A 19,194-nucleotide genomic window follows, 5' to 3' on the forward strand; every position below is an offset into this window, starting at 1 on the left:
AAACCTTTTATTTCCTGGTCCTTCCGAATTTCATTTAATAAAATTTCCAAAGTCAATATAAACAGCAAAGGAGAGAGGGGGCATCCTTGTCTGACTCCTTTTTTTATTTCAATCTTCTCTGTTAATTCTCCATTCATCAGAACTTTGGCTGTCTGATTGTTATAAAATCCTTCTATCATTTTTATATATTTTTCTCCGAATTTCATCTTATCCAATAGTGTTATTATAAATTTCCAGATTACGTTGTCAAATGCTTTTTGTGCATCAAGGAAAACCAGTACCATTTGTTTTTCTGGATGCACCTCATAGTACTCTATTATATTTAGAATGATTCTCGTATTATTTCTAATGTGTCTGTGAGGTAAAAATCCGTTTTGGTCTGGATGTATTCGTTCATTTAAAACCTGTTTAATTCTTCCTGCCATAATTGCTGCAAATATTTTATAATCGGAGTTTAGTAATGAAATTGGCCTGTAGTTTTGAATTTCTTGTAGGCTGGTTTCTTCTTTTGGGATCAGCGATATTATTGCTTCTGTCCATGATTCAGGTATCTTGGCTTTTCCTAAAACTTCATTAAATATTTCCACTCCTAACTCTTCCAATATTATTTTATTATATTTGTATAGCTCCACCGGTATTCCATCTGGTCCTGGGGTTTTATTATTTTTCTGGTTTTTCAAGACTAGTTCCACTTCAGCTAACATTATTGGCCTGTTTATCGCCTCCCTTTGCTCTTTTGAGATTGATGTTATCTTTTCTGTGTTTAAATAATGCTTTATTTTGTTTTCCTCCATACTATCTTGTGCGTATTGTTTTGTAAAGTATTTATGAATAATATTCTTCTTTTCTTCTGCTTTGTATTGAATTCTTCCCTCATCATCTTTTAATTGATATATCATCCTTTTTCTCTTTCATTCTTCAGTCTGTATGCCAGCCATCGTCCAGGTTTGTTGGCTTGTTCAAAGTAATTTTGTCTGGCCGCTTTAATTTTCTGCGCTAATTCCTTTTGATTTATTAAGTTGATCTTATGTTTAATTATCTCTCTTTTTTCTTTTTTAATTTTATTCTTTGGGTCTTTCTGGAGTTCATCTTTGGCTTCCATAAGTTCCTTTTGCATACATTCTTGTTGCTCTTTTTGTTTTCTAGTTTTCTCGCCATGTAGGCAATCGTAAGGCCTCTTATGTATGCTTTCATAGTGTCCCAGAGATTTTGAATTGAGGTATCTTCTTTTTTATTTATTCTAAAAAATTGTTTTAATTCTTTCTCCAGCATTTGAGTGTATTCTATTTCGTTTATAATATTTGAATTCATCATCAATTTTTTCTTCTTCTTTGATCTTTCCATCTTAATTTTATTAGATTGTGATCTGCCCACTCATTTGCTTCTATTTCAATTTCGTCTACTTGATTGCATAGACCAGATGAAATCCAAGCCATGTCAATTCTTGATAGGGACTGATGGGGGTTCGAATAAAAGGTATATTGCTTTCTTGCAAATTGCATTATAATCCCCAATTAAGCAAATATTTTCATATTCTAATTCATTTGTTTTGTTCTGTAGTTTCCTGTAGAATTCCTCTTGTTTCTGATTTGGTGCATATATGATTTTAATAATATCGGGTTTTTTGTTGTCTCTAATTCAATCATTAGTATCCTGCCTTCTTCATCAGAGTAGACTTCTTTGCAATTTATTTTTTCCTTTATATAGGTTGCTATCCCTCTTTTTTTTCTGCTAGTGCCGTGTATAATTTCCCTAGTTTTTTTGTTTTCCAGTAAGTTCTTATGTTCCCTTTTAATATGCACTTCCTGTATGCAGATTATATCTACCTTTAGTTTCTTAAGTTTGTTAAACATCTGCGCTCTTTTTTTTGGTGCGTTCAGTCCAATCAAGTTTGTTGAAATAATTGTTATTTCCTGGTCCATCTTTTGATGGGGTATTTTTTGTTGCTTCTAGTTTGTATCTGACTTTTCCCTCTCGTGCCCTCCTTTTCTGCTCTCTCTCTTTCTTGCCTCTATTCTTCTTTCCTGTTTCTTCCTTTGTCTTCTGATGTTTCTTCCTCTTGACTTCTACTTTCTAGGTCCTCTTTACTTCCTTGTTCTTCTTCCCCTGTGCAGTATTTCTCATAGAATTCCTGCGCTTCTTCTATATTCTCTACCTTATATCTTTTTCCTTGCCAGGACACCAGTACCTCTTCTGGTACCAACCATCTGTACATTATTCTGTTTTTATTTAACTGATTTGTTAAAAATTGATATTGTCTACGTCGTTCACAAATTCTCTGTGGAATCTGTTTAAGCGTGATCAACTCTTTTCCCTTCTCTGGTTTTTTTGTATACTTCATCTCTAGTTGTTTTTTTGGCAAATCTTACATGCATTTCTCTCGGGAGCCTATGTCTTCTGGCATAATTAGTATGCACACTGTAAGCTTCATCAATATCCCCTATCAACTCTTGTTCTTTTCTCTGTAGAATTTCAGTGAAGATTCCATTCATTTTTCCTTTCAGGTCTTCCTCCTTCTCTTCCAGTATGTTTTGGAATCTTAAATAGAATGCAGCTCTTTCATTTTCAAGTCGAATGATTGATAACTCTAGTTCTTTATTAACTTGTCTATATTCCAGCTCCATTTTTTCCAACTTCTGATCTGTTTGTTCTATTTTTGTTTCGATGTTCTGGATTTTCTGTTCGTTGATTGCTAAGGCATTCTGTATCCTTTCAATTTTGTCATCCACGGTTTTAATATTTCGTTTCAATTCTCCCATTTCATTTTTCATTTCTTCATGATTCCTCCTTGTCTCTTCATGATTTGTAGCCGTCACTTCTTGGTTTTTCATCAGTGTCTCTTGTATCATCTGGAGCATCAATTGCATACTCTGCATTGTTGGTGCTGGTCCCGTTGTTCCTGCCATCGTTCCGCCTTTCTCCAGCCCCAATGCGCTCTCAATTGATCTTTGATTTGAGGAGGGGGTGTTGCCGAAATCATATTAGGTGTGGGTTTTTTTACTAACTTTGCTGAAATTGCCATTCTTATCCCCCTATTTATCCTTGTCCACAATTGCATATAAATTCTACTTTACTTCTACTTTATCAGCAATATCAATATTATCAATAATTATATATCTCAATATTTAGCAATAATTAACTTTCCTTGATATCATGTTTCAATATCTACACATTCTTATGTATTTTTCCATTCTATTTTGATCCTTAATTATTATATATCCTAGAGTTATATATCACACTGTTATCTTATACAAATAGATGTCTCTCAATTGTATCAATTATATGGGTATTCAATTCTAGTAATAAGTTTCTCTCTATGCATATATATCAGCTTATGTCACGGTTAAGGTTTCTTGCATCAGATCGCAGGGTTCAAATTTTTGATCCACTAGATGTCACCCTCTGTTCAGTATCACTGTTAGTGTCAATCAGTTAATGCAACAAATCCAGCGACAAAGGAAAATAGAGGGGGGTAACGAAGCCCTCTAATCTTTTCAAAAGAGCAAGAAGAAAAAAGTCAACAAGTCAACAACCAACCCGAATATTAAACAATCCTTCTGTGCTTTAAACGTCTTCTCAGCAGTTACTATGTCCTACTCCTGTTGTCCATGCCGGGTTTCGTTCTCCCTCTGGCCAATTTAATTCAAGTTATTCACGCCGTCAATTACAACTCAGTAATTCTGCTCTCACAACTTTTCGGCAAAAATCTGAAAAATCTCCTTCCCCGAGCCTCCTTCTTTCCAGCTCACCCTCTCCGCCAGTTACGCGTTGTCCTTCTCTTCTTTGGGTTGTCAATAATAGTAACAGATGTCTCGATTTCAACTGCTTTCTCTCTCTGCTTCCTTCTTATGCGGTCGCCATTGCTCCAGTCCTGACGAAGTGGCAGGATAGTTCCTCGTCTATTTAGTGGGTTTCTCCTACTGCTGGGAGGATTTGCTTATCACCCCAGCATCTTCAGAGTTTCCCACTTAATCTGTTGGTCCCTCCAGGATCCACAGCGCTCAAAAATGAGCCCAAACGAAGAAGTTAGAGTTAGAGGTCAGGAGAGCTCCCATTCCTCAACTCCAAGCACTATGACATCACCACAGGAAGTCCCCCTTGTAGAGTGTTCTGGGGAGGGCAAAAACAAGCAAACAAAGGCCCATTTTTTTGCAAAAATGGGCCTATTCTTTGTCCAAAAAAGGGCCTTGGGAAACTTATAGAGTGCTCCTGGGGGCTGGAAGAGGAAAACTGAACAAAAGACAGGCTGTTTTTTTGCTCATTTATGCCCACCCCAGCCCCTAGGAGCTCTCTGAAAGCCTCCTACAAAATGTGCATGGCCATTTTGGTGAAAGGGTGGGGCTTCAGGAGGCAAAAAAAATGCTGTATTCAGTGTATAAGACATACCTAGATTTTCAGCCTCTTTTTTGAGGGAAAAAGGTGTGTCTTATGCTCCAAAAAATATGGTATATACATATCACTCTGTCTCCACCCAACCCCCCTCCTTTTCCCCACAGCATTCCCATCCATCAAGTGTGGCAGCCCTGGAGATCCAAAGTTATGACCTCCATGGCTGACAAATAGTCATGCTGAATTGCATAGCACAAATACAAAATGTATTTTGTATTATGTCATTAACAATTTTATGATAATTTTTGTCATTGAAAATTTGCCAAATTTCAATTCCATAGGAGTCATGAATCCCATCCTTTTTATTGGCATGACTTTTTGCACCCCTCCTTCCTGGGGAAAAAACCTAGCACAGGAAAACTAGAAATCTAGGTCATACTTTATGACATTTTGACAATTCAAGCTAAAATTTTAGGAGGTTGTCTACAGACTGATATGGCTACATTAATTATTGCTTTAAAAAGTTTGTTAAATAAACAAATCATGATTTCAATAGGGAGATCTTGTTGCAGGGTAAAGGTACTGAAAGCTCTAAATCTAGCTATTAAAGTTATAAAGGTTTAAGTTTAAACCACAGTCAAAGTCAGCTGTTTACTGATGAGGAAGGTGGCACTATTGCCCAAAGAAGGAAAATACTAAATAATAGTAAACACGGCAAGTGTGCATTTTGAAAATCTACTGGCAAAATGGAAGGAAGATGTGATGTCATTAGCAAAATCACTTTGCTTAGTAAATAATACAAAGTAGTTCATAATCCATGTTGCTACTCTCCAAGGTGCTGAATGTTCACATAAATAATTCATTATACTTTGCTTGAAATATGGTAGAAGCAACAAATGTTTGCTATAAAAGATAGGTAAGACCAATCAATGAAGAAAGTGACTAAGGATATATAATCTTATAATTTAAGAAATCCTTACTCAGAAGTAAGTTTCACCTAATTCAACAGGATCTATAAACAAGTGGTTTTGGACCAGGAGTTTGAGATGATAATCCCAATTCTTGTTACACATCATTGTTGTTGCATGAAAGTGAGGAATAATTTGTTAAGATTGGCATACAATTTTCTATCTACTATGAATGAGAAAGGTTCAAAATATCATTTTGGATCTAAAGACATTTCCAGTATAGCAATTTCTTGTGTATAGCTAGATTTAAATTCTTTTGATCAAGTGTAATTTTTTGAATTCTTCATGTCTGGACTTCAAAACCATACATGATTGCAAAGATTCAAGATTCCAAAGAAAATTAGGATGATAACATGGAGGAAGATATATCTTAAAATATTAACTTATTTGGATTTCCCTAAACTCAGCATAGCAAAATTGTATCTGAACTTTTATAAAGCTACTAGTTCAGGACAAAGGGAGATAATCCAGTAATGCTGTCCTAAATTGTAGAGACCCACATGTCATTGTGATTAGTGTTGCTTAAAGGTAAGCCACTATATATTCCCAAATAATTCATTTTCAGTTGCATGTTTTTAAAATGAAATCTTGATCTTTCGCTGTTTTTACTTTTCAGTGAGAAAACCTTCTTGGGCATTTAAAATTATTTTTGAAATGAAACAAGACAAAGTAAATTATTGGGTGAATTGAAATCCTGTACAAAGAAAATACAGGTAATGCTTTATTTGTCCTGTGACTATATGGAAATGGTAGCACTTTTCTATGAAAAGTTATTGAGATCTTTCCTACAAAATTGGCTGCCAAAAGTAGAAATTTGCTATCCTTCAGAGTATTAACTCAATTCACACCATGTCTTAAGGTTAACCAATATGAGATTTATTTTTAATGATTTACTTATAGTTAAGCAATCTAAAATTTATCTTTAGACTGGCTGGATTCACAGCCAATCTAAGATCTGGCCAAAAACCTGAAATAGTCAGCAGAGAAGCTCATCTGATAATTTTATCTCACAAAAGGACAAATTCTCTGTAACTTACAATAAGAGCTTGCTTCGTTTATATAGAAAGGAGGAATTAACCAAGGAAGAGACTGTCTCTCACATTTATTTCGAACTAAATTTCAATAAAATCAACGAATTTGTGTCCAGCATTTCATAAAAACAAGTGGGAATGTATGCTACATATCTTAAGATCTTCTGAAAGAGTTAATTAATAGGTGTTTTTTCAATCGATGCAATTTAATCGATACCTGTACTCACTAAAAGTGAAACCAACACGCAGAAAAACTACGTTCTTCTGATTTTCCATGTTCTTTTATAAAAAGATAGTGTTAAAACTGTCAGTCTGAAGAATTATTACCATTGATCCCCTACTTATTAAAGCAGGAGCTTCGCACATCTTGCAAGAACTCCAAAAGACCTGCTTCGTTTCGCTTTTAACTGATATATTGGTTTTTAGGAACGAATTTTGAATTTCTCAGGCCCTTGACAAAGAGGGGAACACTAAGCTTTAAAACATATTACTGTACAGCCGCGATCACTCTCGTTTTACGGTAGTTTCCTGGTTTGGTTTGTTAACGGGGACTTTTTCGCGACGGTGAATAACGAAGACCCGGCGGGAAAGAATGCCCTCGTATCCATTGACTGACACTAACTCGGAGCTTTCGCCATATCATAGCTCCTTATTGGACTTTTTTAAAGCGGGCCTTCGCTAAACACAACGAGGAAACGTCCACTAATCACGCAGAAGTTTGCGGTACGTCCCAGGACAGATCTGGGAAAGGCCTCTCGGTTATCTAGGGAGAATGTTCCGGAATTCCCTCCACTAACGTGTTACTGCTAGCGGCGTCATGACATTGGGCGTGCTCTTGCGTAAGCTTCAGGAGTGGTTGCGCAAAAGCTCTGGTAATAACGTGTGTTCCGGTGCTGCTTACAGGTGACTGATTCCAATCCAACCGTCTTCGGAACAGCCAGGGTTCCAAATCAAGGTAAGATATATTGGGATCGAAGATCTCCCTATGTATGCTCACTACTTTGGGTCCTGTCCTCACTGAAATTTGACAATCTCATGCTTTTTCTCAGCGGTTTACTTGGATTATTCTCTATAAAAATCTAGCCGTACTCGGAAAATAAAATGCAGTTTACACAGGCACACAAACAACTCCAAAGCCTGCTTCTATTGAGGCTGCGTTGGAATGAAAGTTCATTAAATTCAAGGAGACCAGCTTCCAATCTTATAGTTTGTAGCTTAAAGGTGCAGGCCTTTTTATGCCTCTGGAAGTTAACTCGAATTCACAGCATCTTGCTTTCAGCTAAAAGGTCCGTGGGATGGCAGCAGCTTTGGTCTGCCTGAATCTCCAACAGCCTACGTTAGATTAGCTGGTAATAAGTAAACACTTTGTATTACTTTTCAAACTAATAATAACTGTTCTGTGCTTCAGAGAGGATTGAAATTGCAAGGCCCCCGGTGGTCGAGGGGCAAAGTAGAATTCCTTCTTGCTAATGTCAGATACAAGTTGCCTTCCTGAATTCAACAGAAAAACCTTCCCTGGTTTCTGTGTCCCTGTTCCTTCATCTGCTTTTCCCCTCTCAGAGCCCTGAGAAATCGTGGAAGGTTCGACACGTTGTTCTACCTTCCTCTCTCTCTGTCCCTCCTCTTTCACACCCACAAATCGGGACAGCATTAGAACGAGGAGGACCCCCGCTTTGTCAAGAACCAGGCTTGCGCCGATGCTGAGGGCGACGCTAGCCGCGTTTTAGACAAAATGTGGGTCCGCCGCGTCTCCTCTCCCAGCTTGGTCAAGGGCGCTGGTGAGCCAAGGCCTCGCCTGTTGAGGTGGGATGATGACTTCATGGGTGGCCTGAACTAAAAGGCAGTGGCCATTCTTTCCTTTGACCTCGAAAGTGGATTTCGGCCTTGCAGACGTTGGCAGACTAAGAACCAGCCAGACTCCGCTTTTCTTTAAATTGAGAGGAACGCTTTTAAAAGTTACAAGTTTCTCTTTTTCTTTTCGCAGAAGAAAAACTTAAATCCCTCTTATTTATAGGAAAACTTTTTTTCTTTTTTCATCGAATTGTTTAACAATGCAAAGAGAGGGGTGACTTTAAAAATATACCTCCCTCCAGGAGTCACAGATGACTTGTTTCAATTAGTAACTGTCTAATTAAATTAGTGTCTCCTAGCTCAGCCAATAGGTGGACGAGAATAAGAGAAGTTCGTCTCTGAATGGAACCGCCTCCAAGCCCCTCCCCGGGTACAAGAAAGAAGCGCGCGCCTATATATATGTATACATGCTCCCGAGCGCGGTCGGGTGCAGTCACTGGCATGGGATTAAAGGGACGGGGACGGTGGGTGGCTTTCAATAGGTCGCCACAGTGGGCGGCTAACGACCTTTTCTCTTTCTTTAAGAAGTCTGTGAAGCGTAGACCTCGGGAGGGGTGAGGTGCACGTTGTTTGCGGCTCTCGCTAGAGCTGTTCTCCGAGAGTTCAGGGACGCTTCAAGGCGGAGACGAGGGGGTAATCACTTGGCGAGATGCAATTGGGGGAGCAACTCCTAGGCAGTTCTGCTAATCTGCCGGGTGCCCCGTTTTATCCACTGGAAGCCGCGGGCGGTAGAGCCGGCGTTACCGCGCGTCACCTCAACACTGGGTCGCCGCCGCGCCTGAACTTGGAAAAGGTGCCGAAAAAGTTCGGAGGCGCCTCTGGGCCGGCAGCGAGCCTGTTAGGTGAGGCTGAGGCGGCGGGCGAGACACCGCCCTTCGTCACTGCCGGACAGATGCCGCCCAAGGCGGTAACTGAGGTCGCGGACGGCGGGCGCAAGAGCTCGCCGTGTCCAACTGAGGAAGACGTGTTGCCGCCGCCGCCGCCGCCACCCCCGCCTGCGCGCTACTCTTTAGATGGCCTGAGTCCTGAACGGTACTACCTGCAATCTCCCGGCCCGCAGGCTAGTGCCGAGCTGGGCAGTCCGTGTTCACTTTTCCCGTACGCTGGGACGCCCGGGAGCGCGCAGTCCAGCTCCATGTACCAGGCGCCCAGTGGAGCGCGCTACCCCTATGGTTCTGTGCTGACTCCGCCGGGCAGCTTTTCGACGGCAGCGGGTAGGACGCCCTTCGCTGCAGCCGCGAGCACCTATCAGTATGGCCAAGGCGCACCTCCCGGTGCTCTCTATAACCCTTACCCGCCGGCGGCGGCGGGGGGCAGCTCCTGCGGCGGTCTAGGGGGACTGGCGATGCCCGGCGGGGCAGGCGGGCTCCGTGCCCAAGTTTTCCTCTGCAATCGACCGCTTTGGCTGAAGTTCCACCGACATCAAACCGAGATGATCATTACCAAACAGGGCAGGTAGGTTTTTATGACGAGTGGCCGTTTCCGAGCGCAGCTTTCCTGCCGAGCATATCTGTTAACTACTGCATTCCTGGGATTGGTGGCAAAAGGAGAGCGGAGCTGCATCCCTCTCTAGTCGGGATTTAAGTTTTGGGTGAAATCAGGCTTCGTGTGCCCTAGAAACATCTGGTTTCAAAGACGTTTTAAATTCGTTTCTTCGAATTGAGGTTTGTTAGGTTTGGAAACATGTTTGGAAAGGAGAATTAGCCGATCCAGTTGCACTCAAAAAAGAAGAAGAAATCTGCAGCAAAACACTTTAGGATCCTGGCTACTCTTATAAGTGGGTTCTGGTTTTACTTTTTTAATGGGCTCCCTGGTTTCGTTTCTTTCCTATTTCAGAATTCCAATCCTATAATCTATTTTTCATGAAATACTATTTCTTCAGTCTCCTGAAGCCAGTGCACACTTCTTAGATTGCTCCCTCCCTTCTCCTGTAATCAGACTGGATTTTAAGCACTGGTGCTATATTTATATGTTGAAGTGCATTAAAATCTCACACCAATTCTGACCCTTTTTGAAAGAGACAGAATTTTGGGGGGTATTTTGATTTTATGAATCTCAATTTGGCTTTTAGTTTTAATATGTTGTAACAAACTGATTCTGGCACCATTTGTTTGGAAATTGATCTGATCAAAGTTGCTGGGAAATCACACCACTGTCTTTTCCTGTTACTTAGCAAAGCAATTTGTGTGACTGAAATTTATATTTTAAGATTTCAGGAAGACCGAATCCAATTTCAACTAAAAACAAGCTCTTTCCAAGCAAGTCTTTCCTGCCATCCCTATGAGAGGGTATGATTATGGGAGCTTGAAGTGGAGTTCTATTATTTCTTCTTTAACTTCTATTTCCCGTCCTAAAAATTAAAATTAGTTTCCTTGATAACTTTCAGCAGAATGCTTACTTTTCCCCAATGGGTTTGTTTTGAATAATTATTAGAAAAAGCAAATGGCTTCAGTGCAGAGAATAATACCTGTCCCAGGAAATCAGGGTTTGAAGTTCAAAAGTTAAAATTCCAACCCTCAAAACTGATGATGAAAATGGAGGTCTGCACATTTACACAGGATAACTGTGGAACAACTGCTGGAGGATGTTGATTCTCCAAAGCAGAATTCTGCTAGGTGATGGTGAAGTCTTTTCTTTCCTGCATCTACTCTGATGCTTGCAAAAGAGAAAGGATGTTTGAAGCCAAACCCTCTCCCAGCCAAGCACTCTCTAAATATAAAACCTGCAAGGGGACCACCATCTGCCTCCTTTTCTTTGCCCAGGTGCTAGCCAAGGCTGAAACATGCTGCCAGAGGGACTCTGCAGGAGTTTTTGGCAAATAGCTGCAGGCTACTTCTCTAAAAGCCCCTTTTTTTCTTTCTCTTTCCCATTTCAGGCGGATGTTTCCTTTCCTGAGTTTCAACATAACAGGCCTCAATCCTACTGCCCATTACAATGTTTTCGTGGAAGTAGTGCTTGCAGATCCTAACCATTGGCGCTTCCAGGGAGGAAAATGGGTGACATGTGGCAAAGCTGATAATAATATGCAAGGTAGGATATTATTATGTAAGGTCTATGCCTACAGCTGGTGGGGAAAGGGTTTGTTTGGGGTTTTTTGTTTTGTGTTGTTTTTGATCTTCATTATTCACCCTAGAGGTGGATAGAACATTACACTTAATTGAGTAGGAAACCAACAGAGGCATTTTTGCCTCATGTATGTCTTCCTTGTAGCCAAAAATTTCATTGTGGAAGGATAATATTTCTCCCACTTTTTAAACGAGATATTGATGGCCTCTGCTTGTGCCCAGAATCTGGGAAAGTATAGAGCTATTTCCCTCTTACATTTCTTCCAGTCATTTCAACTGTAATTAAGACATTTTTTAAAAAAACTGTATTTATGGTTAAATTGCTGAAAGGATAGCTGGTATAGTTGAAAGATGTTGCAAATGGTTAGCAAGGAAATTATCTTTTTTATTATGATATATTCTTGGGTCTTATTATGGATGCTACATTTCCTTAGCCTAATAAAGTCAGTGGCAACATATTATTAGATGTACAAGTGTGTGAACAACAGTGCCTCTTTTCTAAATCTGATACTTAGTAGCTACATACTTTGGCTAATGTGTGGTTATGTCAGTGTCTCTGGTATAGAAGGAGGGAGCCGAAACATATTTTTGTTTATTTTTTTCCCCACTCCTTCTAATAGGCAACAAGGTTTACGTTCATCCTGAATCTCCCAATACTGGAGCCCACTGGATGAGACAGGAAATCTCTTTTGGAAAACTCAAACTTACTAACAACAAAGGGGCTAATAATAATAATACCCAGGTAAAAAAATTATGTACTTAAATGCGATCTGAATCAGACAAAATTGGCCCAGCAGTCTTGAATATTGACTTAGTCTTGTCTTTTAACAGAGATAAACTGGCATGTAAATGAGAAATAGGCTTTGAATCATAATCCTAACTCTGTACAAAATTTAATAGATTTTAAAAGTATTTGTCTTATAACAAAAGATGGCTAAACTGTTTCCAGATGATTGTTCTACAGTCCCTGCACAAATATCAGCCTCGTCTCCATATTGTGGAAGTGACAGAAGATGGTGTTGAAGATATGAATGACTCTACTAAAACACAAACTTTCAACTTTCCTGAAACACAATTCATAGCTGTTACTGCATATCAGAACACTGATGTAAGATAACATAATCTCAGAATGTCCATTGTTTTTTATCTGTAGCATAGCATCTTCTTTTACCTCATGCTGCTTTTAAAATTAAATGATAAAAACGTGTAAGCAAACAAACTTATGAGGCTGAGTGTTTTAGTGGCATGTAAATTGCTATTTCCATCAATCTGTTTTCAACCACTCTATTTAGCAGATTTATTTAAATTTATTATAAATTTATTTTCTGATTCATTTGTTTGTTTGTTCATTCATTCATTCATTCATTCATTCATTCATTCATTCATTCATTCATTCTCTATAGCTGCCAATGTCAAGCAAGTAACTCCAGTGAACAATCATTAAGCAGTTAAAAACAATTACAGTATAATACAAATTAAATATATATGGCAGGTGAGAAAAATAATCATAGATATCAATATAGCTAGGAAACATTTAAGATCCCAAACCTATATACAAAGTCAGGTTTGAATCCAGATTTGGGAAGTCAGGAGTACAAATTGGCCTTACGAAGGGCCAATAGGGCCAGAGTCATTCTCAGTCCTGAGAAATAATGTTCCAGAGGACAGGAGCTTTGGCAGGAGTGAAGGCACGCCTCCTGGAATCTTCCAGTCACCATTCCTTGCCTGAAAGGGCCTGTAACCCACTCAACCAGCAATATTTATATAGAAAATTTAATTTTCCATGTAAATATTTTTTTTCCTTTTTACACATACAAAGAGCTATTTGTCTTTTTAGGTATAACATATCTAAATAGGTCATGCTATTTTTCTGATTTACTTTCCAGATCACACAGCTTAAAATTGATCATAACCCTTTTGCAAAAGGGTTCAGGGACAACTATGATTCGTAAGTAATGATTTGTGTATTTCTACATAGTGCCAAGGACAATGAAAGATTAGCTCTTAATGTTTCTTTTAATTAGTATACGTACTTGAATTTTATATTTTAAAAAGTAACTTTACATCCGAGCAAAGAGCAACTCTGTTAAATAACAAAACACTACCAGTACTTAATGTAACTAAGGAATAATACATACATGCATACATACATACATACATACATACATACATACATGTATATGTATATGTATATGATGTGTGTGTGTGTTGTATTTGTACTGATAAATAAATAAAGGGAGACTAGTATAGATCTATTTCGAGCTAATTAGCTCTCATCAGCTAGCCATACCCTTACTGGGATTTGAACCTGGGCTGTATTATATATTAGGCAGGAGTCTTAGCCACTAAGCCACAGGCTCTCCTCCTTATCAGTTGAGATATGTGTGTGTGTGTGTGTGTGTGTATGTGTGTATATATGTGTGTGTGTGTGTGTGTGTGTATTTGTGTTACAACCCCTGGTATGCCTAAATATGGGAGGAAGGTCACTACTCCCTCTTTCTGTCCTTCGGCTCATCACAGAAGACCATGCAGGCAGAAAACCATATTTTTATTTTTAATGTTGTCTTTTTATATTTCTGTTGTATTTGTATTGATAAATAAATAAAGGGAGACTAGTATAGATCTATTTCGAGCTAATTAGCTCTCATCCGCTAGCCATACCCTTACTGGGATTTGAACCTGGGCTGTATTATATCTTAGGCTTAGCCACTAAGCCACAGGCTCGCCTCCTTATCAGTTGAGCCAGGGAAATAGGTATGTATTTGTGTTACAACCCCTGGTATGCCTAAATATGGGAGGAAGGTCACTACTCCCTCTTTCTGTCCTTCAGCTCATCACAGAAGACCATGCAGGCAGAAAACCATATTTTTATTTTTAATGTTGTCTTTTTATATTTGTGTTGTATTTGTATTGATAAATAAATAAAGGGAGACTAGTATAGATCTATTTCGAGCTAATTAGCTCTCATCAGCTAGCCATACCATTACTGGGATTTGAGCCTGGGCTGTATTATATCTTAGGCAGGAGTCTTAGCCACTAAGCCACAGGCTCGCCTCCTTATCAGTTTATATATATGTGTGTGTGTGTGTGTGTGTGTGTGTGTATTTGTGTTACAACTCCTGGTATGCCTAAATATGGGAGGAAGGTCACTACTCCCTCTTTCTGTCCTTCGGCTCATCACAGAAGACCATGCAGGCAGAAAACCATATTTTTATTTTTAATGTTGCCTTTTAATATTTGTATTGTATTTGTACTGATAAATAAATAAAGGGAGACTAGTATAGATCTATTTTGAGCTAATTAGCTCTCATCCACTAGCCATACCCTTACTGGGATTTGAACCTGGGCTGTATTATATTTTAGGCTTAGCCACTAAGCCACAGGCTCGCATCCTTATCAGTTGAGCCAGGGAAATAGGTATGTATTTGTGTTACAACCCCTGGTATGCCTAAATATGGGAGGAAGGTCACTACTCCCTCTTTCTGTCCTTCGGCTCATCACAGAAGACCATGCAGGCAGAAAACCATATTTTTATTTTTAATGTTGCCTTTTTATATTTGTGTTGTATTTGTACTGATAAATAAATAAATCTATACTAGTCTCCCTTTATTTATTTATCAGTACAAATACAACACACAAACACACACACACACACATACAGACATATATATATACCGTGTTTCCCCGAAATACGCCAGGGGCTTATTTTCTTTTGCCCCACGAAATATGCCCTTGGGTTTATTATCATGGAGGGCTTATTGTTTTGGGGCTGCCGGGCGGCTGCTCCCTTGTGAACTGGCTCCCGAAGAGCCGGGCACAGCCTCAGGGGCGAAGCAGCCATGAGGTAATCATGCCCACGAGCAGCCGCCCGGCAAATCCCCTCTCCAGCCAGGAAGAGCGCCATTCACGGACCTAGGGGGTAATCCCTAAGGTGCCAAGCCATGTGGCGCTCTGCCCATCCCCCAGCTCCTGCGGCTTGGCACATTCGGGATACCCCCTAGGTCAGTGCATGGAGCTATGCCCGGCTGGAGAAGGGGGTTGCTCGAGCGCCTGTTCCGCTCGCAGCTTCACCAAGCCCTTGCCAGGCTCTCCCAGGCCACCGCCGCAGGCTGCTGCTGCCCGCCGCCGCCGCCGCCGCCGCCGCCCCGCTCCGCGCAACTTCAAAACTCGGAGCCGAGTCTTTCAGCATCGGCCGCTCTAGGAGTGCTCTCTATGGTGGGCCGGCTGCTGGAAGACTCCCTGTCCGGCAGCCAGCCCACCATAGAGAGCACTCCTAGAGCAGCCGATGCTGAAAGACTCAGCCCCGAGTTTTGAAGTTGCGCGGAGCGGAGCGGGGCGGCGGCGGCGGCGGCGGCGGCGGGCAGCAGCAGCCTGCGGCGGTGGCCTGGGAGAGCCTGGCAAGGGCTTGGTGTAGCTGCGAGCGGAACAGGGCCTCGCGCAACCCCCTTCTCCAGCCGGGCAGAGCTCCATGCACTGACCTAGGGGGTATCCCGAATGTGCAAAGCCGCAGGAGCTGGGGAGCGGGCAGAGCGCCACATGGCTTGGCACCTTGGGGATTGCCCCCTGGGTCGGTGGGTGGCGCTCTTTCCGGCTGGGGAGGGGATTTGCCGGGCGGCTGCTCGTGGGCATGATTACCTCATGGCTGCTTCGCCCCTGAGGCTGTGCCCGGCTCTTCGGGAGCCAGTTCACAAGGGAGCAGCCGCCCGGTAACTCTCCCCTTCGGCCAGGCAGAACTCCACTCCCCAACCTAGCGGTATCCGGAAGGCAGCAAGCAACGTGAGCGCTTCCCCCCCCCCCCGGCTCCTGCGACTTGGCGCTTTCGGAATAACGCAAGGTCAGTGAGCGGTGCTCTGCCTGGCCGGAGGGGGGGTTTATTTTCAGGGGTGGGCTTATATTTTTGCCCACACGAAAAATGTGGCATGGGTTTAGTTTCGGGACAGGTTGTATTTTCGGGGAAACACGGTATATATATATATACCCAAATATGTATACATATCAGTGGTGGGTTCCTGCCGGATCGCACCGGATTGTGCGCGCTCCCTTTCGGCGCTAAACCCGGAAGTACGGTCTTGCCCCGCCCATGGCAACTCGACGACGCTTGCCTGCGCTCCACCAGCTCGGCTGGGAATGGAGACGTTTCTCTGCTCAGCAATGTCTTCAGTGGAGTGGTGGCAGCCTGGCAGGCTGAGCCTGCGTCCCTTTCAGGCGCTCCGCTCCGCTGAGGAAACGTCTCCGTTCCCAGCCGAGCTGGTGGAGCGCAGGCAAGCGTCGGCGCGTCGCCAGGGGCGGGGCAAGACCGTACTTCCAGGTTTAGCGCCGAAAGGGAGCGCGCGATCTGGTGCGATCCGGCAGGAACCCACCACTGATACATATACATATTTGGGAGTAAGTTCTATTGAATGAAGAGGTTGGCTTTCCAAATAGACAGAACCTATCAGTATATTACGCATTGCAATAGATGTGTGAGTTAGCTTAGCAGAGACTACTAGATGTAGAAAAAATGTTTAGTTTGGAATATAACTTTTTAAAAATTTAAACAGTTATTTTATTTAAACACATAACTTTATTATCTTTAATTAGTATTAACAGAAAAAAGTGTATATTAGACTTACAATCTCTATCGCTAAGATGGCATTCCAATGAACTGTGGTTAGAGCCCCATTCAGATTCCATACATGTCAATATCAAATTTCTGAGTGGCAAAGAACAGTATCTTAGCCTTTCTCTTTTATATTTGTAGCATGTACACAGCTTCAGAAAATGACAGATTAACTCCATCTCCTACGGATTCTCCTAGATCCCACCAGATTGTCCCAGGAGCCCGGTACACTGTACAACCCTTCTTCCAGGAACAATTTGTCAACAATCTGCCACCAGCTAGATTCTATAATGGTGAAAGAGCTGTACCACAGACCAATGGCCTCCTCTCTCCACAGCAGGCTGAAGAGGTGACTAATCCACCACAGAGATGGTTTGTCACTCCGGTCCAGCAGTCTGGGGCCAACAAACTGGACATGAATTCCTATGAAACTGATTACTCTCCAAGTAGCTTACTCTCTTATGGTATCAAATCCCTTCCCATTCAGACATCCCATGCACTAGGGTATTACCCAGATCCAACATTTTCTTCTGTGGCTGGATGGGGAAGTCGAGGCTCTTACCCAAGGAAAATGTCTACAGGTTTACCTTGGACCTCGAGAACAAGCCCTCCAGGTTTCTCTGAAGACCTCCTTTCAAAAGAAAAAGTAAAAGAAGAAATTGGGTCATCTTGGATTGAGACACCTCCATCCATAAAATCTCTAGATTCAAATGATTCTGGAGTTTATATTGGTGCTTGTAAAAGGCGGCGACTGTCCCCAAACAGCTCCAGCAATGAAAACTCTCCAACAATGAAGTGTGAGGATATTAATGCTGAGGACTATAGCAAAGATGCTTCTAAAGGCATGGGCTACTATGCTTTTTATACCAGTTCTTAAATGTTTGAGTCCTGGTGTCTTGAAATTTGAGTAACTGTACATGTACAGTGGTGGTGCTGAGATCCCTTAGTGAGGAACCTTTGGTATCGTCACCTTTTGAAATGGTCTTGTGCAATTCTATAGAATGTGCCAAAGTTTTTGTCTGACTTCCACAGGAAAAAAAATGGAAGAAACAAGGTAGCACTAAAATAAATAAATAAAGTCTCTTTCTTCTGCTCATTTCCAAAATTTAAGGGAAAATGCTTAAGCAGTATTAAATTAGGTTTTCTTCAAAATGGTCAAAAAAGAGGGATAGTAATACATAAGGACATTTTAATCAATGGTTATGTTTTATGCATTGCCAAACAATTTAGAGAAAGGAAATTCTTAATTTCTTCTAGAAGTCTCTGTAAAAAGGGAGTTCGAATTGGATCTCTTATTGTCGACTATCTGAAAAATACTTAGAGGCTTTTCCTTTAGAACAATTCTTCACATATGCAAGAACAAAAGTCTTAGTTTATAGCAAGTAAAACTTTTTTTTTTGACTGGGGGACTTTTGATCTTATGGCAGTGAAATATTCCTACAAAAATAGCAAATAATGATTCCATATAATATGTACAGCTCTGTGTCTAGGCATAATTGTAGGCTATGGCAAAATACTATCTTTAGTTCTAGTTATGGCAGTGCAGTTGAAGAGGATATGTTGGGAGTTCTCCATTTAAACAAATTCTAAATTGAAAGTGGGCACTAAGGCTGGGAGTATGTCAAAATGTCTATTTATTGGTAAGTGGTCAGTGTATTTTTTTTCAACTGTTTTACATGGAAAGTGTTGTACTTCCTGTTGCGCTGTCTGTAAATATTATTATCAGATATTGAAGTCACAAAAGGCTTTAAAACAAAGCATTAGTTTTATTTGGGGGATGCTCTCTGTACATAATTTATAATAAATGTATTACAATGATATTAGTTGTTGAGAAATTTCCTTTTCACTGCAAATGCTATATAAAGATCGGGGTCCTGTTCTGAAACAGCAAGTGTACTGTTATTCCAAAATAAAATGATTTTGGCAGCAGGCTCTCAACAAAGTAGGTAGAACAGGGTCGGTAGAAGATAAGAAGGTTGCTGCATCCCATTTCTCTGTTAAGCTGCTGCACAACCAAAAAGGCTGGCCTTCCTTACCCAGCCATAAAACCCCAGATTCCCAAGTGAACATGAATTTTATCCCTCCTCAACGCCTACCCGCGGGAAGAGGTATAACTTATATAAGCAAAAAGCCAACAGGTCGCCCTTAAGTTGGCTGGATCTCCCCTCGCATTCCTCCAAGAAGGAGCGAAGTCGGACATCTCTGGAGCGCCTAGCCTTGTCGATGCAAATATTACAGATACAGTGCGAGACACTATCCCGAGTCGGGCGCCTTTTTCCATAGCCGCTTTATTCCCATCGGCAGCTAATTCGGGATTGAAGAGAACGGAGGTCTTCTCCTGCTCTGCTTGG

General features: G+C 41.1%; 1 protein-coding gene across 3 annotated transcripts; it reads left to right on the forward strand.

Annotated features, from left to right (window-relative positions):
* Positions 1-7,145: 7,145 nt before the first annotated feature.
* On the forward strand, positions 7,146-18,663 carry EOMES (eomesodermin). 3 transcript variants are annotated; one of them, XM_081933557.1, is made up of 6 exons: positions 7,146-7,283; positions 11,055-11,209; positions 11,865-11,986; positions 12,194-12,352; positions 13,131-13,192; positions 16,985-18,663. In XM_081933557.1, exons 2-6 carry the CDS (start codon positions 11,059-11,061, stop codon positions 17,718-17,720), a joined length of 1,230 nt encoding a protein of 409 aa, XP_081789683.1. In that variant the 5' UTR covers positions 7,146-7,283; positions 11,055-11,058; the 3' UTR covers positions 17,721-18,663. The 3 variants fall into 3 exon arrangements, with proteins under 3 accessions (XP_081789683.1, XP_081789681.1, XP_081789682.1); XM_081933555.1 differs by lacking the exon at positions 7,146-7,283 and adding an exon at positions 8,618-9,634; XM_081933556.1 differs by lacking the exon at positions 7,146-7,283 and adding an exon at positions 8,618-9,634 and having other exon boundaries at positions 17,042-18,663.
* Positions 18,664-19,194: the final 531 nt, after the last annotated feature.

The sequence above is a fragment of the Natrix helvetica genome (assembly GCF_964273705.1).
Source record: "Natrix helvetica genome assembly, chromosome: Z".
Classification (NCBI taxonomy): Eukaryota; Metazoa; Chordata; class Lepidosauria; order Squamata; family Natricidae; genus Natrix; species Natrix helvetica.